This window comes from Pelophylax lessonae, assembly GCF_965119305.1.
Source record: "Pelophylax lessonae genome assembly, chromosome: 12".
NCBI classification, from domain to species: Eukaryota; Metazoa; Chordata; class Amphibia; order Anura; family Ranidae; genus Pelophylax; species Pelophylax lessonae.
In genome coordinates, this window is record NC_138779.1 from 206954891 (window position 1) to 206979822 (window position 24932).

General features: G+C 41.9%; 1 protein-coding gene across 1 annotated transcript in view; it reads left to right on the forward strand.

Annotated features, from left to right (window-relative positions):
- Window positions 1-24932, forward strand: part of LOC309569006 (sialic acid-binding Ig-like lectin 12) — a gene marked incomplete at its 3' end in the record, with an annotated part of 44883 nt that overhangs the window by 17039 nt on the left and 2912 nt on the right. The window contains exons 7-11 of the mRNA XM_082274767.1: window positions 3910-4170; window positions 14836-14932; window positions 18304-18355; window positions 19784-19869; window positions 23606-23663. Coding sequence (XP_082130893.1) covers window positions 3910-4170; window positions 14836-14932; window positions 18304-18355; window positions 19784-19869; window positions 23606-23663 — 554 coding nt within the window. The remainder of the gene's footprint in view (window positions 1-3909; window positions 4171-14835; window positions 14933-18303; window positions 18356-19783; window positions 19870-23605; window positions 23664-24932) is intronic.

The window sequence follows — 24932 nt, forward strand, 5'->3', positions numbered from 1 at the left end:
GTTGAAAAATGTAAGGTAATGCATTTGAGTGCCAGAAATACGAACGCAAGTTACTCACTGAGGGGAGAACCTCTGAGGGAATCTAGGATGGAGAAGGACCTGGGGGTCCTACTAGATGTCAGGCTCAGCAATGGCATGCAATGCCAAGCTGCTGCAAGCAAAGCCAACAGAATATTGGCATGCATTAAAAAGGGGATTCACTCCATAGATAAGGAGATTATTCTCCCACTCTACAAGACTCTGGTCCGGCCTCATCTGGAGTATGCTGTCCAGTTCTGGGAACCAGTGCTCCGGAGGGATGTGCTAGAACTGGAGAGAGTCCAGAGAAGGGCAACAAAGCTAATAAAGGGACTGGAGTATCTCAGCTATGAGGAAAGACTGCAAGCATTGAACTTATTCTCTCTGGAGAAGAGACGATTGAGGGGAGATATGATATCAATGTACAAATATTGTACTGGTGACCCTAGCATAGGGAAAAAACATTTAAGTGAAAGGGAAGTTAAAAAGACATGCGGCCATTCACTAAAATTGGAAGAGAAGCGGTTTAACCTTAAACTGTGTAAAGGGTTCTTTACTGTCAGAGTGGTAAGGATGTGGAATTCTCTTCCACAAGCAGTGGTATCAGCAAGGAGCATCGATAGTTTAAATAAACTACCAGATGGGCACCTTAATGACCACAACATACCGGGGTATACAATGTACTATTAATTTAAACACATACATTCACACATCATAGGTTGAACTGGGTGGACTGGTGTCTTTTTTCAACCTCGACAACTATAGCAAAACCTTTTTTTTTTAATGTTGGATAGAGTAAGGGAGGGTTATAACCCCTGTCAGATTTTGTTTCACCATCTGTGTCCCAGTGCAGAGATTTCCCTTCACTTCCTGTCCCATAGCCAAACAGGAAGTGAGAGGAAATCTCTGCAAGTTAGGAGAATTCCTTGGGCTCCCCCAAGTCACCAGAACTGGTGTTCTTATTGGAAGATTTCCCCTCTCTTACTTTCTGGGGTCAATCCAAAATGTGAGATTTTGCTTTACTTTCACTTTTAATGGTAATGGTAAACAGGACACATAAAGAGGGTGAATCTCCCTATCGGGGGCACAGACAGCAATAAAACCTGAAAGGGTGTCTAATGACCCTCTTGAAATTATCCAAAACTAAAAAAAAAAAAAAATTGTCTTTAGTTATACTTTAACCGCTTGCCGACTGCGCACAGTATATTTACTGCGGCAGTCAGCCCCGGCCAGGCAGAGTGACGTAGATCTACGTCACTCGCCTGTCATCCGCTTTAGAGCCAATAGCGGGCGAGCGCACGCCCGCTGAGGCGCGTGCCCGCCTCGGCTCGTTCACGGAGGAGTGCGGGAGTGTGACCGGCGGACCCGATGTCCGCCGGTCACACTACGATCGTCGGTAGAGAGGGAGAAAGGCGGGCGGCTTATGTAAACAAGCCGCCTGTCATTCTCCCTGTGTAAACATGCAGATCAGACGGTTCTGCTATGTAGAACCGTTGATCTCTGTTTTTACACTAGGAGACCTGTCCCTGCACAGTTAGAAGCACGCCCCTAGGACACACTTAACCCCCCCCTGTCCAATATAGTTAACCCCTTCCCTGCCAGTGTCATTTTTGCAGTAACAGTGCATATATATAGCACTGATTACTGCAGTAATGTCACTGGTACCCCCAAAAGTGTCAAAATGTCAGTCAAGGGTCCGATCTGTCCGCCGCAATGTCGCAGTACCGCAAAAAAAATCGCAGATCGCCGCCATTACTCGTTAAAAAAAAAAACACCAAAAATGACAAAAATCTTTCCCTTTGTTAGTAAACGCGATAACTTTTGCGCAAACCAATCAAAATACGCTTTTTGCGATTTTTTTTTACCAAACATATGTAGCATAAAACAAATTGGCCGAAAATGTTAAAAAATTTTGATTTTTACTTTTTTTGGGGGGGGAATTTCATATAAAAAAAGTGAAAAATATTGTTATTTTTGCAAAATTTACGCTCTTTTTTTGTTTATAGCGCATGATCAAAAAATCGCACAGGTGATCAAATACCACCAAAAGAAAGCTCTGTTTGTGGGAAAAAAAGGACATGAAATTCGTTTAGGTACAGCGTCGCACGACCGCGCAATTGTCCGTTAAAGTCACGCAATAAAAAATCGCAAAAAACCCCCTGGTCAGGAAGGGGGTAAAATCTTCCGGGGGTTAAGTGGTTAATACAGCACCTTCTCTCACAGTTCTTCTTACACAGTCCTAACACGAGCTAACTAAGGCTGCCCATGTCATACCTTCTAAATAAGCCCTTCAGTCTATTTAGCATACGTCCATTATTTGTAGAATCCTTTCTCGGTGAATCCCAAAATGCCACTAGGGGGGTCACATGCTCCAGCAGGTCTACACAGTGCAGCAGTCCTACCTCTGTATTCCCATTAGAGATCGACCAAATATCGGCAAAGCCGATATATCGAGGGCTAATCTTCACTTTCCCCGATATATCGGAATCGGCCCCGGAGGTTACCGATATTGCCGATATTTCGGAAAGTGCTGTACCAGAGTGATGCCTGCAGCTAGAGGCATCACCCCGGTACCGGCGTCCATAGCCGACGGTCGGCTGTCTTGTAATGACAACCGATGTGGCTGAGAAGCCGCTCGGCTGTCATTACAAGGAGCGGGAAGGGACGTCCCCCCCTCCCGCCGCCTTCCGCGGTCTCGGTGGGATGGGAGACCCGGGCAACCATCCTGCACGGCCGCCAAATAGAAGACCCGATGAAAGCCGCCTTCGGCTCTGATCGGGTCTCCGTGTAAAAACCTGGAAGTGATGTCATGACATCACTTCCGGGTATTCGGCACCAAATTCAAAAACATTTACAGCATTCAAAACAGCCAAACTTGGCGTTTTGAATGCTTTTAATGGCAGAGGAGGGGTTTGGGGTATTTTAGACCCCCAGATCCCTACACAAGAGTACCTGTAAAAAAAAAAAAAAACTGAATGTACGAAAATATCGACCAATATCAGCCGACACCGATATGCGACACCAAAATATTGGTATTGGTATCGGCAATAAAAAAACAAGATCGGTCAATCACTAATTCCCATGTGGAAGAGAATGAGACCCCGAGCCCTCCCCTGGTATTTATGGTTCACCAAGAGAGGGCAGAATCATAAATACCTGGGAGTGGGCAGAGGTACCCTTGGGCAACTTACTGACTCACTACACATTCTTTTACAAAGCACAGTAATATAGGAATTTATCATGGTTCACATTATCTACAATGAAGAAAAAAAAAGTGAATTTTATTTTTACATAACACCCCTGTAAGTACCTAACATGTTTATTCCAGTCTTCCCTTTAGTCTTACACAGCTGTACCAGATTCTCTCCTGGGCTGAACTTGCGTACTCTGATTTCACTGCACACTGTGAGCTTCTCACAATGTGCATTAGAAGCTGCAGCAAGTCAGATAGAGCAAGCCTCGTTTTTACTGGCTGGAGGACGCCAAACAAAAGTTAGCCCTTTCCTCCCCAGACTGTCTCTGGCCTACCCCTTTCATTCCATGGTTTTAATTATTAGCAGTCATGGGGACTCAGCATTGCATGTGGGCATTACCTAGGTTGGTATGCATGCAAATGCAGTCTACCCAATCTTAAAGGCTGACATCCATCCATCAAGGCATTTTGATATACGCATAACTCCTCCCAAGAGGCAGCTGACTGCTTGCACCAGGTTCTTAGGGGTTTTTGGAGAAGTACTGGGGCGGGGTGCTGTGATGTTTTCAGGAAGCCGCCGACCCCTCCCACCAGCCATCAAACATGTTGTACAAATGTTATTTCAGCAATTAATCTTATACTATTTTATTTATAGAATACTTTATAAATCATGCCATATATTATTTATTACTGCGCAGATCATCCTAGGAACGTCACCATTTCAGTTGATGATAAGAAGAACACACAAGAAGACGATGATGTCACACTGATTTGTTCAAGTCAAGCCAATCCTCCGGTAAATAATTACACCTGGTACCGGATTGGTGAAGGTGGGAAATTATTACATGGACACGGGGATATAATATCTGTGAAGAATACAACAACAGAAAAATATATCTGTGCTGCAACTAATGAAATGGGAACAGACGAGTCCTCTATGTTCAAGTTTACTAAGAAACGTGAGTACTACAAAATATACTATTATATATATATATATATATATATATATATATATATATATATATACTATTATATAAAATAATGTATACTAATATTGCATTTATCTTTATTTCACTTCCATATATTTTTATTCATTAACCACTTTACCACCGGAGGATTTTGCTGTCTTACGTCCTGGCCACTTTTTGCGATTCGGCACTGTGGGACTTTAACTGACAATTGCGCGGTCTTGCAACGCCGTACCCAAACAAAATTTACGTCCTTTTTTTCCCACAAACAGAGCTTTCTTTTGGTGGTATTTGATCACCTCTGCAACTTTTACTTTTTGCGCTATAAACAAAAAAACGTATCAATTTTGAAAAAATAATATTTTTCACATTTTTTTTATATGAAATTCCCCCCCAAAAAAATGTAAAAATGTAAATTTTTTTTATCATTTTAGGCCAATTTGTTTTCTGCTACATATTTTTGGTAAAAAAAAATCGCAATAAGCGTATTTTGATTGGTTTGCGCAAAAGTTATTGCGTTTACTAACTACGGGAAAGATTTCTGTCATTTTTGGTGGTTTTTTTTTTAACGAGTAATGGCAGCGATCTGCGATTTTTTTTGCGGGACTGCGACATTGCGGCGGACAGATCGGACCCTTGACTGACATTTTTGACACTTTTGGCACTCTATACATATGCCCTGTTACTGTAAAAATGACACTGGCAGGGAAGGGGTTAATTTTTATTGGTGATCAAGGGGTTAATGTATGCCTGGTGCTTACTAACGTGTGTGGGGGGAGGTGACTGAGTGACACAGGGAAAGATCGCAGGTTCAGCTATGCTGAACCCTGCAATCTGACCCTGCCTGTCACTTAGGAGGTCTCCACACTCGATTCCCCGACAATTGGTGATCACCGACGCTCCTCCCCTGGCCCGACTCCCGCTGTGACTGAATACAGCGGGAGCGAGCCTCCGGCTGCGCGCGCGCCGCCCACAAGGCGAGGAGTCCAGCGACATAGGTCTACGTCGCTGGACGATAACTAACCACTTTGCCGCAGTACAGTCAACGTGACCGGTCGGCAAGTGGTTAAAAGAGAACTCCAGTCAAACAGAAAAGTACAAAATATATATATATATATAGCTTATTAAAAGATGGAACTAAATAAACTGATTTTTCTACTCACCTCCAAACCACAGCTGTCCCTTACAGTAATTCTTTTCCACCACTAGATGTCCTCGGTTTTTCATTTTGAATGACGGCCAGCATCGTTCATCCTTATTTATCTGAGCCCAGGCTATCATGGGCCCACCCCCCAGTTTGTGATTGGACAGTGAAAGAGAAGCAGCCAGCACAGTGACCAGATAATCTCTCTTGCCATCTGCTCTCTCTTCCTATTAGTTTACTATTGAATACTACACAAAGCATGTATACTATTTGTGTTTAATACTGTTTTACTTCTATATAATTCTATCTGTTAAAGCACAACTCCACAGGCACAGGCAAAAAAGTTGTATTTAATCCTGTTTTACTTTTATATAATTCTACCTATTAAAGCACAACTAAAGCACAGGCAAAAATAAAAGTAAAAAAATGGCCCATTAAAAGCTAAAATTAAAAAAATACAGCTTTTGCTGTTATACTCACCTTACAACCTCAGCTGCCCCCTCAATGCTCCTTTAGTGTTACTAGGTACTGTATATATTTTAGTATGTTAAATGACAGCCAGCATCGTTCAACCTTATTCATCTGAGCCCAGGCTGTCATGGGCCCACCCCCAGTCTGTGATTGGACAGTCAAAGAGAAGCAGCACTGTGACAAGTTAATCTCTCTTTCCATCCGCTCTCTCTTCCTATTTCTGTAGTTTAGTAAGCAATGGGAGTACTACAAATACATGTATACTATGTGTATTTATTTCTATTTCACGTCTATATATCTGTAGTAGTTAAAGCAAAGCCAAAAAAAAAGTAAAAAAAAAAAAGAAACTGTAAAATGATAGATTAAAAAAAAGTGTTTGCTGTAATACTTACCTTCAAACCACAGCTGTCCCCTGGAGTATTTTTTTTTTTCCATCACTAGATTTCCTCAATTTTCCATGTTGAATGACCACTCAAATAAAAATATAATACAATGACGTACTATTTAATACAAAATTAATTCAATCCTGTCTTTTATATCTGCCTGGGATTTAGGTTTGAAGTGGTTGTAGGGATTGATCCATGTCGACCAAACAGGAGTAACTAGAACCTTCAGGGCCCCAGTGCCAGGAACCATAAAGGCCCCCCCCCCCCCGACCTCTTCCCTTAAAGCCTGGGGCTCTTCCCACTGATCCCGGGGCCCTTTCCTCTCGTTGCGGGGCCCTTTATTACGGTCCCACCTTTTCACAAGTTCTGCAGTGGGCCCCCTCCCTGCCCTCTTGGGGCCTCCCCACGGTGGTGGAATGCCAGGGCCCGGTCACAAGTGTGACCTTTGTGATCCTGGAAGTTCACCCATTGGTGTCAGTAGTTTTTATTTTTTGGTATTTTAATTGTATTATTTTTTATCATTTTATTTTATTTTTTTCCAATGTCACTGACTATGACTCTGACCATTCAGAAAAGGAAGGAGCTGGTAAATTACATATTTACCGACCCCTTCCTGGTTTTCTATTCTGACACATCCCCTGCAGCAGCCAGCAGGAGAGGGGAGGGAGGAAGCTGGCAGCACAGTAGGGGGGATCAGGGGAGCACACAGAGGCCCAGGGACAGCAGAACACAAGTGAACTGGATAGGAGGAGTGGCGGGGGCAGCATACAGAGGAACCGATCTCCGCCATTTTCCTCCTGCAGCTACAGGAGAAAAAAGGAGGACAGAGATTTCTCTACATACTACCCCCGCCACCCTCCTATCCCAGTGTACAGGGGTGCTGCACAGGCCCCCTGGAGCATGGGGCCAGGTTGCATTTGCGACCCCTGCAACCCCTGTAGTTATGCCATTGAATGTATGGCGCCTTTTTCTGAATCTCTCTCTGCCATATGATAACCCTGGCACTAAAGTCATCGCCTCGCTGGACCAGGGGCGGATCCAGAGTCTAGTCTTGGGAGGGGCACTGCAGTTTTTTGCAGGCAATTTGTCGGGGAAATGGCTGGTGTTGGCGCTTCAATCATTACGGCACCATGGTTGATATGCTGTAAGGATGATTGAAGAGCATTATTCCTATTATTACATTGTAATATAGAATAAAATATTTAAACTCACCATAAAACAGAATCAGTGGAAGCCCTGAGCCTGTCACTTGCTACGTCACCTGGCACCAGAAGCAGCTTGTCACTTGTGCCTGAGGGACCCCCTTAGTCTGCCTGTAAAGTGGAGCATCTGTGGCATATATAGAACATGCTACAGCAAAACTGACAATAAATAAAACAAGTCAAATCACATTTAAAATGACTCACAGTTACAATTGCCGGCACCCAGCTATTGAAAAAATAAAGAAAAAACCTGCGTGGGGTCCCCCCCCAAATCTATATCGAACCCTAATTCGAGCATGCAGCCTGGCAGGTCAGGAAAGGGGGGGAGGGGAGCCCCCCCCCCTCCTGAACCATATGCATCAACATGGGGGGGGGGGGGTGGGTGCTTTGGGACACCCACTCCCTCCCAAGGGCCAAGGGCCTCTTCCCGACAACCCTGGGCTATGCATGAAGGTAAAAAACCTTCTTTGCGCAGCATCTCCCCCAGCCCCCCTAATACCCTATCTTGATCCAGCAATGTGCAATAGGGCAGCCTGGCAGGTCAGGAAAGGGGGGGAGGGGAGCAAACCCCCCCTCCTGAACCATATGCATCAACATGGGGGGGAGTGGGTGCTTTGGGGCACCCACTCCCTCCCAAGGGCCTCTTCCCGACAACCCTGGGCTATGCATGAAGGTAAAAAACCTTCTTTGCGCAGCGTCTCCCCCAGCCCCCCTAATACTCTATCATGATCAGGCAATGTGCACAAGGGCCTCGGCTCTCCAGGGACTCTCCCACCTCATTGGCTGAGACAGCAGTGGGAGTCATTGGCTCCTGCTGCTGTCAATCACAGCCACCGAACCAATAAGAAGAGAGAAGAGGCAGGGCCAAGCCATGGCTCTGTGTCTGAATTGACATGCAGAGCAGAGGCTCAGGAGCAAGCCTGCTTGGGTGCCCCCACAGCCAGCTGTTTGCTCTGGGGGCACTTGGCAGGAGGGAGGGGCCAGGAGTGCTGGCAGGGGACCTGAGAAGAGGTGGATTGGGGCTGCTCTGTGCAAAACCATTACACAGAGCAGATACGTTTTTGAATAAAACAGTTCCTTAAATCTTATATTCAATTAAATACTTAATCAATTTTATTGATACTGTACAGTACATGGCATTTAGGATACAATGTAGATTACCTAAAGGTAATTTCACAGCACATTAATGTTAATAGAGATACCTCCGCCCTTTGGTTTGGGTTGATAAAGTAGAAACAAAGTTGATGGCTCAAACCTCAAGGAAACTTGCAAAAAACCACCAAGTTATCAGGAATGAAGAGCTGCTTCCTGTGTGGCTTCTAATTGTACGGCTGTTAATGTTAGGACACGTATCTTTCATGGAGACTCTAAAGGCTTGATGTAATTATCAAGAGGAGATGATCACTTAATATATGAAGGCATCATACAAAGAAGTAGAAGTTTTAGATCCTATGCTAATGAACTGATATAAATAATGCAAGAAGAAGAAGTGTATAGAGTGGACGGTAATGTTTTATTGGGTGAAAAAGGGAACTAGCAATGAGTTCTTCACAAGATACCAGAGATATCTGATAGTGTAAGTCCGGATGTGCTTCAATACTTCCTCATTGCCTATGTCCTCTTTCCACTAAATTTAATAACACATCTATTTTCTCTTTCCACGTATCCTTTAACCACTTGCCTACTGGGCACTTAAACCCCCTTCCTGCCCAGGCCAATTCTCAGCTTTCAGAGCTGTCGCACTCTGAATGACAGTTGCGCGGTCATGCAGTGCTGTACCCAAATTACATTTGTATCAGTTTTTTCAAACAAATATAACTTTCTTTTGGTGGTATTTAATCACTACTGGGGTTTTTATTTTTTGCTGAACAAAAAAAAAAGACCAAAAATTTGAAAAAAAAAATAATAATTTTATAGTTTTAACATTTTGCAAACAGGTAATTTTTCTCCTTCATTGATGTGTGCAGATGAGGCCCTGAAAGGCACCGATAGGCTGCACTGATGGGCACTGATAGGTTGCACTGATTGGCACTTATAGGCTGCACTGATGGGCACCAATAGGCTGCACTGATGGGCACTGATACGGCGGCACTGATGGGCACTGATAAGGCAGCATTGATAAGGCAGCACTGGTGTGCACTGATAGATGGCACTGATGGGTGGCACCGATAGGCACTGAAGGGAAATGGTAGGTGGCACTGAAGGGCACAAATAGCTGGCACTGATAGGTGGTAGTGATAGGTGGCACTTATGGGCACTGATGGGTGGCATTGATGTGCAATGATAGGCACTGGTAGGTGACACTGATAGGCAGCACTGATGATGGGGTTACTGATTGGCACTGATAGGTGGCACTGGTGGGCATTGGTAGGTGGCACTGGTGGGCACTGGTAGGTGGCTCTGGTGGGCACTGGTAGGGTGCACTGGTAGGCACAGATGCTCCTCTTCAGGACCAATTTCCCGACCCCTTACCACATAATCAGCTGTAAGCCAATGACAGCTGATCACGTGATGTAAACAGCAGCCGGCGATCGGCTTTTTTTTCTCCTCAAGCTGGCAGCCTAGGAGAAAAAAAAAGCTGATCGCCAGCTGCTGTTTACATCACGTGATCAGCTGTCATTGGCTTACAGCTGATTATGTGGTAAGGGGTCGGGACCGTACCCTACTCCGATCTGTGATCAGCTGAGTCTCATGGACTCGCTAATCAGAGAGCAAGCTGCGTGCGCTCCGCAGGGAGCGTGCTGGCAGCTAATGCACGGGAGGACGTACATGGACGCCTTCCAGGCAATTAAGGTCCATGCTGCAGCCATCTTTCGGGACGAGAAGTGGTTAAAGTGAACCTGTGCCCAGACTATCCACACTAAAGTAGGTATGAATTCTGAACAAGCAGTAAAAACACTTTAAAATAAGACCCATTCACCTCTGAAGCCATAAGCATTGTGGAGAAATTCAACTTCATATTTCATAACTGAGGCACTGAAATCTTAGTTAATTTCCTAACATTTTCTATTGTAGCATAATCTTGGCAGCCCTCTATTGTAAACACACATCAGGTGTTTTTAAACCAGCTGTCCTCAACTAAGGTGCCTCCAGAGGTTGCTAGGCATTCCCTGAGCTGTGGCAAGTTGACCACCTATTTGGTGGTGCTTGGATAGTTCTAGGCCAAACACCACTTGGCAATATCATCAGCATGACACCAATGATCATTTTCACTGTCTGGGATGGTTGAAATGTTCCTACCGACCACCATTGTAAGGGACATTTTTCTATTTACTTCCCAAGTGAATTGGTTTTAGTAAGGGTTCTCTGAGACCTGAAATTTATTTTAAGGGGTTCCTCCAGGGTAGGTTGGAAAAGACTGTTCTAAACTGACTAAACCCAAATTTAGAGTCCCTATTGTGATCTTTGTAGATGAATTACTTCACAGTACATGCAGCTATAGAGGTCACCGAGGACTTATTTTAAAGCTATTTTACCGTTAGTAATATTAATGTTAATGTCCATGGTCTGGACACAGGTGTACTATAAACCTGAATGCTTGTGGAATCACTTTAATATGTCCTCCCCAGAAGCACACTTTAACTTCCTTTCACCAACCCAACCCTCTGACTGCACACCAGTGCACAAAGCAAGGTCCATAAAGACATGGATGAGTGGGTTTTGGGTGGATGAACTTGACTGACCTGCAGAGAGTCCTGACCTCAACCTGATAGAATACCTTTGGGATAAATTAGAGCCGGATGTGAGCGGGATGAACTTAAAGGGAAACTTACATTTTAATCTAAGTAAAGGAAAAAATAAGAATCTTTTTTTTTTTGCAGGTGTTTTTTTGGGCATTTTTTGGGCATCTTTGGAGGCAGGCATAACATCTGTGTGTATATATACCCCTACACAGAAGTTCAGATGTTATGCCTGCCTCCAAAGACGCCCAAAAAATGCCCAAAAAAACGCCAGCAACAAAAACGCCCAGGTGTGTTGTTGCAGGCGTTTTTTTTTGGGCATTTTTTGGGCGTCTTTGGAGGCAGGCATAACATCTGAACTTCTGTATAGGGGTATATATACACACACACACATATATGTATTTATACACATACACACATATAGGTGTGATAGGAGTGAAGCCCTATGCCTGCAAATTATTTCATTAGTGCAGGCATAGGGTTCTGCTACTTTCACACCTATATATGTGTATGTGTATATATACATACATGTGTGTGTGTGTATATATACCCCTACACAGAAGTTCAGATGTCATGCCTGCTTCCAAAGACGTCCACAAAAAAGCCCAATAAACGCCTGCAACAAAAACGGCCAGGTGTGAAAGTAGCGAAGCCCTATCCCTGCTCTACTGCAATTCTAATACAAAGGATCTTTGAGAGTGCCTTTGTGAATGCATTTTATAACATACTTATTGAGGTGAACGGACGTTGCACTCACTGGTTGGATTGGTGTTGGTTCACATTTGGATTTTTGCACCGGAGCCACTATTACTGCAATTTTGACACTTTTATTCGTGGAATTGTAAATTTTTTGCTTTGTTGGTCGCATGAAGTTTTGAGACTCTGCACAGAAGTCACCATTTATTATGGCAATTTTGTTACTTTATATTTATGGATTTTTAATATATATTTTTCACTATATTGGTCACATGAATTTTTATGGACCTTTTTACACAAATTTTTCTTATACTACCTCTGTGTAGATATCTATTATTAATCTCAGCATGTTTTGCACATTATTATTGATTGCACTTTTGTGGATTCAAGCACTTCATATACATTTTCATGTCCTTATTGTACCTTGATAGAGAGAAGTGACCAGCGCTACGGACTATAATATATGGTGGGGGGGGGGATGAAAAGGTGTAAGCTGCCCCAATCAGACCTTAGGTGAAGGTAAAGAGTGTTAAATAAATTATAATGATTGGTGTTGGCGCTACCTATATACCTAGATGCTCACATAGAAGGAAGAAAGCCCCATGGTGAATAAATGCAATATACAGATGATACACAAGGTGTAGATAACTCACTCGTATAGATGATCGAGATCAGAAACCACAGTGCGCGCCGGGATGCTTCCGCGTTCCACGGCCGACAACCGACATACAGATGATACACCTTGTGTATCATCTGTATATTGCATTTATTCACCATGGGGCTTTCTTCCTTCTATGTGAGCATCTAGGCCATTTGCCACCTGGCCCACGTCTGCTCCCCACAACGAAGAGGAACCCCCTACAACCCGATATACAGGTCGTATCAGCTAAACGCCACCTAGTGGCCACTTATGGACTTTACACCCTAACGTCCTTTTATTATTATTTTTTCACAGTTTATGTGGCACGTTTATTTATTCATTTATTTTCACATATCAGCAACTTGGTTTACATGCTTATGGTAGTGGGTTGATTACACTCACGATATTTATTCATTTCCACTGTTTGGTATTTATTTTGATTTATGTGTATATACACCTTGTATTTTTTTATTTTCACTTATATTATTTCGGCACAATTTCACTAGTAGTTGGGTCATCACACCCCACATTCCCTTTCACGCCGCTTTGGGCATTTTCTAAGAATTTTATAGGTAGCGCCAACACCAATCATTATAATTTATTTAACACTTATTGTACCTTGCTTAAGCGCTGATTTAGTTACATAGTTACATAGTTTGTGAGGTTGAAAAAAGACATCAGTCCATCCAGTTCAACCTATGATGTGTGTGTGTGTTTGCTGTTAACCGTACATTGTATACCCCTTTATGTTGTGGTCTTTACCGCCGGTTCACACTGTTCCGACTTGTCAGACGACTTGGTCGCCTGACAAGTAGCGGACCGTGCTGTGCAATGGGAACCGTTCTAATAGGAGTGACTCAAGTCGCTCCGACTTAGAAAAAGGTTACTGCACCTTTTTTTTTCAAAGTCGGAGCGACTTGCATTGACTTCCATTATGTGAAGTCGTTGCAAGCCGCGCCGAAGTCGCGGTGCACGGGGGACTGCATTAGTCGCCCAAAGTCGTGTCGGATCAGTGTGAACTGACTCTTAAGGTGCCCATCTAATATAGTTACATAGTTTGTGAGGTTAGACTTCTTTGTTATCAATTTAAAGAGGAAGTAAACCCTCCTTTGACACTTTTACCTATAGGTAAGCCTATATTAAGGCTTACCTATAGGTACTGTAAATATCTCCTAAACATGTATCGTTTAGGAGATATTTACCTTACATGCAGCCAGTGACGTCACTGGCACATGCACTCTGAAGGAACGGCCGCTGGTGCCGTTTCTTCAGAGCCCCGTGCCGTGACCGTTGGCTCCGGCGCGCGTGCGCGGGAGTGACGTCACCGCGGCTCCGGCCAATCAGATGGCCGGATGCCGCGATCCCGGAAGACGGGCGACTGGACATGTCGCCCATCATACAGGTGAGCGGGCAGCACGGCGGAGGCTCGTTCTTAGGTAAGTATTTCATAATGAGCCAGTATGCGATGCATACTAGCTCATTATGGGTTTCTCTTTCAGGTTGCAGAAAAAAAAAAAAACTTTCGAGGGTTTACAACCTCTTTAAAGAACATTACTACTGAGACTAAAACATGATGATGGATTAAAAATGAATTCTCCGTTGATTAGATCTTATCACTGCAGCCCCAAAAAGATATAAGAATACAAAGCTTGATTTTACCTACCTATGAATACCAGGATTTGGACCAGCCATGTCTCCATTTTAACATGGAAGAACCCTTAAAATAACTTCCCAGACTCATGGAACGCCTGCTAAAAATGAGTATATCTACAGGTTAAAGCACATTAGAGTGATGGTCTTTGGAAAAAATGCCCCTACCATTTGTGGTCAGTGGCAGGATTCCTCCTCTCCTTACAGATAACTACAATGATCATTGGTGCCAGAGGTTACTTTACCATTATTAATCAAGTTCAGGCACACCCCTCTCTGTCATCCTACAATGCCACATGGGTTCTTCTATACTGGCCATGGGGGAAAACAGAAGATATTTCACTAAAAAACAAATGCTATGTTTGAAAAGGAGTCAAGCGCCCAGACTTCTCTTATTCGTTTATTTTATATATTTTCTTTTTTTAGTCCTTACCATAGCAAAGAAATGTGGGACACTACATTAATTGGCTGCTATTGCTATTCACATTTTTTTTTTCACACATTTATGATAACTATTGGTAGGGCGTTGGTTTATTGACTCCATCAATGTTCTTTAAATAAAATTCAGCAGAAAGATCAGAACGATTAGGGCACATGGGTGGAGATGGGAACTCAGATATTTATATCTCACTTGTGGAGCCTACAAGAGTTACAAAAACATGATTGGGTAATTCAACGGATCCTTCATGAAATTGTGGATTTTCTCAGCAGTGATTTTGTCACCCCGTGTCTCTATTTTTAACTTTACATTGGCAATACGTACAAAAAATGTGTTTTTAAATCACAGGGGAACAGGAAAGAAGAATCCTGTATGCCGGGATCGGAACTGGAGCGGGACTTGTATTTATAATTGTATTGATTGTCATTTTCTGCATATTTAGAAGGTATGTAATTACTGAAAAATTGTTGGAAGATAATATTTATAGTATGTGCCAGAGCATATGTAAAATGAAAATACATTCACTAATGCCCCGTACACACGTGCAGATTATCTGAAGACTTTTGTCTGTAGACTTACCAAAACCATATAATATGAGGTCAAACCTAAACACTTTCAATTTGTATGCAATCCGGCAGGCCCTTGCACTACATAGAAAAGGTAAATCTGCAGACAAAAGTCTTCAGATAATCTGCACGTGTGTACGGGGCATTAGTGATAAATAGGGTGAATAGTTCAGTAATGCACTTTTCCATTGAAGAAGAAGGTGTTAGATAAATCTTTTGTTCAGTTTTAATACAGTTGTTATTAAACAATTTGTATAAAAATACTGTTATAGCTGTATTATATCATTTTGGTTTCACAAGCTTTACTTGCAACAATAATATATTAAAAGCATATGGGTATTAATTGGGAAATGACCAAGATCAATCAACTGAGTGTCCCATTTGAGTGTACATAATGAAATTCTTCCTTACAAAGTGGTGCAAGGGGATATTATGTGTACCCAATAGGCAGACCTTAACACATAGGATTTTTTTTCATCCTGAATGGTTAAGTGGTGCAAAAAAAAAAAAAAAAAAATTCTTCATGAGGGTGAGCGCCTTTTTGCCTTCAAGGTGCTATTAAAAAATAGCCATACTATTGGAGTACCAATTAACCACTTAAGCCCCAGAGGATTTGGCTGCTAAAAGACCAGGGGTTTCTTTTTTGCGATTTTTTACTGCGTGACTTTAACGGACAATTGCGCGGTCGTGCGACGCTGTACCTAAACTAATTTGACGTCCTTTTTTTCCCACAAACAGAGCTTTCTTTTGGTGGTATTTGATCATCTGTGCGATTTTTTGATCATGCGCTATAAACAAAAAAAGAGCGTCAATTTTGCAAAAATAACAATATTTTTCACATTTTTTATATGAAATTCCCCCCCAAAAAAATGTAAAAATCAAAATTTTTTAACATTTTCGGTCAATTTGTTTTATGCTACATATGTTTGGTAAAAAAAATCGCAAAAAGCGTATTTTGATTGGTTTGCGCAAAAGTTATCGCGTTTACTAACAAAGGGAAAGATTTTTGTCATTTTTGGTGTTGTTTTTTTTTTAACGCGTAATGGCAGCGATCTGGGATTTTTTTTGCGGTACTGCGACATTGCGGCGGACAGATCGGACCCTTGACTGACATTTTTGACACTTTTGGGGTTACCAGTGACATTACTGCAGTAATCAGTGCTATACATATGCACTGTTACTGCAAAAATGACACTGGCAGGGAAGGGGTTAACTGTATTGGGGAGGGAGGAGTTAAGTGTGTCCCTAGGGGCGTGTTTCTAACTGTAAAGGGACATGGCTATTGGTGTAAAAACAAAGATCAACGGTCCTACATAGTAGAACCGTCTGATCTTCATTTTTACACCGGGGAGAATGACAGACGGCTTGTTTACATAAGCCGCTCCGCCTTTCACCCTTCACCGGAGCGATCGTGAGTGACCGGCGGACGATCGGGTCCGCCAGTCACACGCACTGACTTGTCAGTGAACGAGCCGGTCAATTGGCTCGCAAGTCAGTGACAGGCGAGTGACGTACCCCTACGTCACTCTGCCTGGCCGGGGCTGGATATAGTCGTGCGGCGGTCGGCAACCGGATAAAACTTGGAATTCTATTAGAAAGAAAAAGATTTTTGAGAAAGATAGAGGAGTTAAGGACAGAGGTAGGGAGAAGTTACGTCAGGGATGTGGCAGGTTGGGCCCCCACTCACAAATTAGCTTCAGAAAGTTTGTGTTCGTTAAGATTTTTTACAATTTACCCCCAAATAGTTGGAGATCCATGGATCCTACACCTAAACAAATCTTTTTTTTTTTGATGAAATTATCACATGGGCAAAGCTTATTTAATACAGTTTTCAAAATCCCCCCACGCCCCCTCCCCCAAATAGTTGGAGATCCATGGATCCCACACCTAGACAAAGTTTTTTTGATAAAATATTCACATGGGTAAAGCTTGTCTTATGCAGTTTTCATTGGGTGAATCTTAATAAACTGTCGCTTCTTGAGCAAAAACCACAGCAAATACATTGAAAATAAAATACTGGCCAAAAAAATGGGCAAATATTGGCTAAAGTTGTGCAAATCCAAAATAATTTAAAAAATAACCCTGTATGTGCACACACAAAACGTTGTGCTATGTACCAGGAGACACACTATCAGCTGTTATTGCTGGAATTTTTTCCTTTTTTTCTGTTTTCAGCAAAATACATTTTGATGCTATGTGGATTTTGTAAAAGCCAAATATTTGTCAATGCGTTAATAAAAGTATATTTTTTAATGAAAATATTAATGTGGGATATATATCCGACATATAGAAGTCCCATTGTTAATAGACTTTATGATCCTGAATTGATATTTGGTGTGGTACCCATAGTTATCACTCAATCTTCTTAGTTTCTTTTGGTTCACTGCAACACAAAACTTCACCAACAGATGGTGCTGTGAGTGAACTTTGGATTGTAGCTACCATCCCTAGCCTGTGATGTGTGCAAAAGCACTGTCAAGAGTTTGTATTTGTTAAAAAGTGCAACATTTTGAAAAATAGCATTTAGAAATAATAATAATAATAAAAAAAAGTATCTATCTACATATATATATATATACACACATCTATCTCTATCTATCTATCTATCTATCTATCTATCTATCTATCTATCTATCTATCTATCTATCTATCTATCTATATATCTATATATATATATATAGATATATATATGTATGTATATATATATATATATATATATATATATATATATACACACACATATATATATATATATATATATATATATATAGATATATATATGTGTATATATATATATCTTACACCGGGAATGGGAATCAATCAGGTATTTAACATTTTCTACTACACAATGATTCTTTTCATTCGCTATCCCTTTTCATAACAAATGAAAAGAATCATTGTGTAGTAGAAAGTGTTAAATACCTGATTGATTCCCATTCCCGGTGTAAGATAATTATAGAAGGCTTTTGAAATGATGTGGATCATTTATGATTGTTCCTACCTGAGGAAGGGCGTGAACATTTTTTTATAGCCCGAAACTGTTGTACCTGGAACTTTCAAATATCTATATTTGTATATATTTTTTTTTATTTTTCAATTAATATGGTATATATATATATATATATATATATATATATATATATATATATATATATATATACAATTTTTTTTTTTTTTTTTTTTATTTATTTTTTTGCTGAACCATAACACATAACAAGCAATAAAATATTTTGTTCTTTTATTTTTAAAGAAAAAGAAAGAGTTCTGTTTTAAAAGTGAAGAGTTTAGAGAAGACTCAACAGGTATCGTTTGATTCCCATTTAAAAAATGTTAAATGTATAATTATTTTATTGTTTAGCAAATCTTAGTTGGCTGTAGTATTTTTTTAGAGGTGACAAAGCCTAGATTACCTACAAAACCAAATAAAAGACAAAACCTAGATCAATTTAATGATTGTGATTTCTATTTTAATACAGTTTGTTGGAAAAGTTTAAAACATTTTAAACATACTGTTTATTGCTGTAAATTGTCGGTGGTTAAATCCCTTGGAAAATTGGTGGTGTTAGACGATATTGCTTGAAATATATTAGAATGTATTTCTGTTTGCTTATTTACTCTTTTATTTAATTCATGAAAGGGAAACTATAAATGCTTTGGTGTAATTTAATGAAGTGTTTTATTTGTATATGTTTAAAAAATAAATATACTTCTTTTTAATTAATTAATTAATTAATTAATATTTTTTATTAATGTTAAACTTAATTTCATAGAAAAAGAAAAAAAAAACTCATGTACATATTTAATAATCCAATTTATAAAAAATAAATATACTGTATGTACAGTATATCCACACATAGATATATGTAGTATCTCACAAAAGTGAGTACACCCCTCACATTTTTGTAAACATTTTATTCTATCTTTTCATGTGACAACACTGAAGAAATAACACTTTGCTACAATGTAAAGTAGAGAGTGTACAGCTTGTATAACAGTGTAAATTTGCTGTCCCCTTAAAGTAACTCGACACACAGCCATTAATGTCTAAACCGCTGGCAACAAAAGTAAGTACACCCCTAAGTGAAAATCTCAAAATTGGCAATCTATGAATTGCCAATTTTGACATTTTCACTTAGGGGTGTACTTACTTTTGTTGCCAGCGGTTTAGACATTAATGGCTGTGTGTTGAGTTACTTTGAGGGGACAGCAAATTTACACTGTTATACAAGCTGTACACTCACTACTTTACATTGTACAAAAGTGTCATTTCTTCAGTGCTGTCACATGAAAAGATAGAATAAAATATTTACAAAAATGTGAGATACTTTTGTGAGATACTGTATATGTGTGTTTAGTGACCCTGTCCCTAAACACAGAGAAAAAGGATGTTGTGTATACCTGTCAAGCTATGGTCACCGCTGCTATACAACATTACTGGGTGTGTTGCATGCTTTGTCCTCGTCTAAGTGCCATGGATTCACCTACTGCTTATGATGTCCCTATTGTGTACCCACAGTGATGCAGCAAATAGCAGGAGCAACCACAGTGTACAGTGGTACACACAACATCTGCCATACCCTATATCTCCACTTTACAAGTTAGAAAGTTATAGGAAAGAAAAAGATGCATATATACTGTATATATGTGTGTGTGTTTGTTTATTTATTTATTTTTGGGTGAAGTTTATATTGTAGAATTTATTAAACCTTCGTGTTTTTGCCTAATAAAAGGAGGCGATACCAATGGATGATCATCTGTATGGAAATATTGATCAGGAACAGCCGGCTATACCCAGACAAGGTTCTTCAGAATTACAGTGAGTTCCTCTAATTATAATGTCTATATAAATGCTAACTAAAAGTGAATATTGATCTTTAGAGGGTATTGTTTTCTGTTAGGCTGAACTGACTCTTCAGGAGGCCATACAAAAGAATAATTACCCCATCTAAGCTCCTTGACTAGATTTGGGTATAACATATTTTACTTCTGTGAGGGACTCAAAGCGGAGTTCCACCCAAAAGTGGAAGTTCCGCTTTAAGGATTCCCAACCCCCTGACATGTCATTTTTTTTTTGGGGGGGGGGGGCAGGCAGTGCTGTATTTTGGCCTAGGCCAACAAGGCCCAGGCCTAGGGCGGCACTATGCAGGGGGGCAGCAGAAAAGCTGCCCCCCTCCACCTGAGACTCTATTAGCCACTGGTTGCTCTCTCACCCCCCCTCTCTCTCTCTCTCACTCACTGCCTCTCACCCACCCCCCTCTCTCTCCCTCTCTCTCTCTCTCTCATCCCCCCTCTCTCTATCATTCCCTCTCTCGCTCTCATCCCCCCTCTCTCTCATCCTCCACTCTCTCACTCTCTCTTACCCCCCTCTCTCTCATCCCCTTATCACCCCTCTCTCTCTCACCCATCCTCTCTCCCCCCTCTCTCTCTCATCCCCCTCTGTCATCCCCCTCTCTCTCTCATCCCCCCTCTCTCTCGCTCGCTATCTATCTCATCCCCCTCTCTCATCCCCACCCTCTCTCTCTCTCATCCCCCTCTCTCTCTCTTTTATCCCCCTCTTTCTCACCCCCCCCTCCTCTCTTTCTCTCTCTCTCATCCTCTCTCTCATCCCCCCTCTCTATCATCCCTCCCTCTCTCTCTCTCGTGAGATTTCAGGGGTACATGCTGGGACTTGTAGTCCTTCAATTTTTGAGGGAGTCAAATCCGTTAAAAAAGGAGTGGGGCAAATTTACATAGGAGGGGGCGCCCAATTTTAGTCTTGCCTAGGGCAGCACAAAACCAAAATACACCACTGGGGGCAGGTACCTATTTTTGAAGGGTACCCGCTCCCACTTCTACTCGGGACGCCTAGGTGGCTCAAGTGGAAGTTCTCCTCTCCCCGTCCCTCCCTACAACCTTCTAGGACACGTCACAGGTCCCAGAATATTGCCCGCCATTCACAACGCGCAGTGCATCTTGCGCATGCGCAGTGGCCACCCGGCTGTGAAGCTGCAAGCTGTCACAGCCAGGTGCCCACACTAGAGATGCCGGCACCGGGGAGAGCCAAGGGAGAGAACCAAGGCTTCGGGGGGCCACATCGCTGGATCCTGGGACAGGTGAGTGTGTGATTATTAATTACTTTCTGTAGCTGCTGGCTTTTAACTTCTTTCCGCCCGCCACCTATTTACTGCAGCAGGCTGGCCCTCCTGCCCAAACTGCCGTAGGTATACGGTCCCATGCCTGCAGCTAGGGGGCGAGCGCGCGCTGCCACCGACGCGCTCCCGCCCCCACTCTGCAGCGGGGACCCCAATGCATGGGGCAGGCGGCTCCGATTGCCGCCAGCCACCCGCGATTGCTCCCCACTGAGAGAGAAGGACGGTCAGCTGTTGTAAACACAGCCGACCGTTCTTCTCCCTGGAATGATCACAGAGCTCCTGTGATCCTTCTATATAGGATCACAGGTCTCTATGGTCATTTCACAAGCCACACCCCCCCCACAGTTAGAATCACTCCCCTACGCTCACATTTAACCCCTTAATCACCCACAATGTTAACCCCTTCCCTGCCAGTGTCATTATTACAGTAACAGTGCATAATTTTAGCACTGATTACTGTAGTAATGTCACTGGTCCCGCCCAAAAGTGTCAAAAATATCAGTTAGGGATCCGATCTGTCTGCCGCATTGTCGCAGTCCCGCTAAAAATCACAGATTGCCGTCATTACTACTGTAGGGGGAAAAAAAAAAACAATAAAAATAACATAAATATTTCCCGTAGTTTGTAGACGTGATAACTTTTGCGCAAACCAATCAAAATACGCTTATTGCAATTTTTTTTTTAACCAAAAATATGTAACAGAAAACAAATTGGCCAAAAATGTTAAAAAATTTCGATTTTTTTCATTTTTTTTTTTGAGAATGTCATATAGCAGAATGTGAAAAATATATATATATATTTTTTTTTTTCATAATTGTCGCTAAGTTTTTTGTTTATAGCGCAAAAAATAAAAATCGCACAGGTGATCAAATACCACCAAAAGAAAGCTCTGTTTGTGGGGAAAAAAAGGCCATCAATTTTATTTGGGTACGACCGCGCAATTGTCCATTAAAATAACGCAGTGCCGAATCACAAAATATGGCCTGGTCATTAAGGGGGAAAATCTTCTGGTTAATAAATACAGAAATGACTAAAACTCCACTTTAAAGTGATTCTAAACCCTTTCATATACCCAGGGAAATACCTGGCCTCAGGTGATACACAGAAATTAAACAAATCCTCCTACATATATTGTACCTGTTTATCTGCAGTCTTGTCTTCTCTGTCTCTGTTTAGAGCCGATGTTATAAAGCTAGTCTGAGAGTTCACAAAACGGGGCGGAGAACTGAAATTACACGCTGCAGGGCTCAGTGAGGAGAGCTCTGAGAGCTGACTGGAGGAGAAGGGACACACCCCTCCCCCTCTTCACACAGCACACAGGAAGAGAGCTGAGGCTGCCAATCAGCTGCAGGTCCCTCCCCCTGTCACCTGTCTCTATTTTTCTCTTGGTGTCAGGAAAACTTGTCAGAAGTGAATCATGTTGATAGCAGGGGAAGGAGGCAGCAGACAGAAATTGCACTCAGTGCTCTGTATTGAGACAAGTACACACTATATTAGGTGTAAACACTCGCGTCAAGGAGAAATTTTTTCAATATGAGGAAATTGCTGCACAAAGAGAGAAAATCAAGAACTAAGAATCGCAGACATAACCACAACTCAAGCAGCGCAAATTTCCCGTATCACTAAAGTACAACCATGATACCATAAATAATATCAAAAAATATTAAAAATATATATATATATTGTGCATGAAAAATGGAAAATTCATATAAAGCCACTAAAGTGCATATGTGCTAACATAAATTAATATAAATATTATTTTATTTTAACAAGATTTGTGATATATTGCACAGGAAATAATATTTATATTAATTTATGTTCGCACATATGCACTTTAGTGGCTTTATATGAATTTTCCATTTTTCATGCACAATATATATATATATTTATTTTTAATATTTTTTGATATTATTTATGGTATCACGGTTGCACTTTAGTGATAAGGGAAATTTGCGCTTCTTGAGTTGTGGTTATGTCTGCGACTTATGGGCACTGATGAGGTGGCACTGATGAGGAGGTACTAATATGCCGCACTGATGGGCACTGATAGGTGGCACTGATGGGCACTGAGAGGTGGCACTGATGGGCACTGAGAGGCGGCACTGACCAGCGGCACTGGTGGGCACTGACAGGTGGCACTGATGGACACTGACGGGTGGCACTGATGGGTGGCACTGATGAGCACTGACGGGCGGCACTGATGGACACTGATGGGCAGCACCATCAGTGCCCACAATCAGTGCCCATAGTGCTGCCAGTCAGTGCCCATCAGTGCCTATATGACAGCGTCCCAGAACAATAGCTACACTGCTCGGCCGTCATTTGACGGCGGGCGGGTAGCAAGGGGTTAAGTGGTTAACAGTGCACCAAGCACTTTTGTTATCTTTTATAGTGAACATTTTTCTTGTTTTTATATTTCAGGGATTCTTTCCATATATACGATAATACCGATTCAGAACAAAGCAAAATTAGAAAAAAGGTAAGTTATTGTAACTTTCTTTCAAACTCAATGACTTCACATTATTATTATTTGAATTAAAATTATCAGTAACATTTATTAGATTGTCATTTTATTAATATGCTATAATTTGGTAGGTTTTCCTGGATACATTTTTATACTACAGTGCAGGGCTACCTAAAGGACATAGGAAGACATTTACTAAAACTGGAGAACTTTAGGCTCCATGTACACGGGACGTTGTTAAAAGTCCCTTTGAATGCTGGAATTTTTAGGACGTTTGAAACGTCCGTTCGGTCGCGTTTGTACCCGCGTTTAGCGGGCGTTTAGCGGGCGTTTGCGTTTAAAAGCGTTCCTAGAGGTCAAAAAAATTATTCCCCTTTAAAATGAAAAACGCGAACGCTAAACGCGGGTCATCGCGTTCAGACGCGGGAAACACACGTTCGAACGCAAATAATTGCGTTCTAAAAAAAGTCCCTGAACGCAACTGCCTGCAAATGACTGTAAACGACCATGTGTACATGGACAGATAAGATAAAATGTAGATGGGTTCAGGGGCTTCTGAAAAAAACGCCCAACTGCTCCTAAACGGCCATTTCCAGCGTCCCGTGTACATGGAGCCTTAGATGTAATTGTGGTAACGCGGCCGAATGTAATTTCAACGGCATTACCATGAGGGGACGAGTAATCAGTTAGATTACTCGTTACCCTCTAAAGTAACTGCGTTAAAGTGGAGTTCCACCCTAAAATTATACTTACCTCCATCTTCTCGCTCCGGGTCACCTGAAAAACAAATGGATAATCGCATTTTTTTTTTTTACTTACCTCGTAGAGAAGAAAATATACTTACCTTACTTCCTCTTCCTCCCCTCGGCGGCCACGGCCCGTCGTCACTTCCTGGCTCTGCGATGATTCCTGGGAGCTGAACGTCATCGCTCCCAGGAATCATTGCGCCTGCACCGGCCCCGACGTCAGTTCCGGTGCGCGCGCGTCATTCCCTTCTAAACAGCTTCTGGGCATGCCCAGAAGCTGTGGAGGGATGACGCGCGCGCACCGGAAGTGACGGCGGGGCCGGTGCAGTGCATCGTGGGACCGAAGAAGACGGAAGAGGACGCAGAAAAGGATCGCGCTGGCTTCAAGCTGCCCACATCTGAGATGGCAGCGCTGGACAATACTTTTTCAAGGTAAGTATTTGTCCTAAAAGGTAAGTGCAACCCGGGACAGATCAGAGGCTATCCATTGTGGAATGTACTAGCCCTGACTGTCCCGGGGGTATTTTTATTAAAAAAA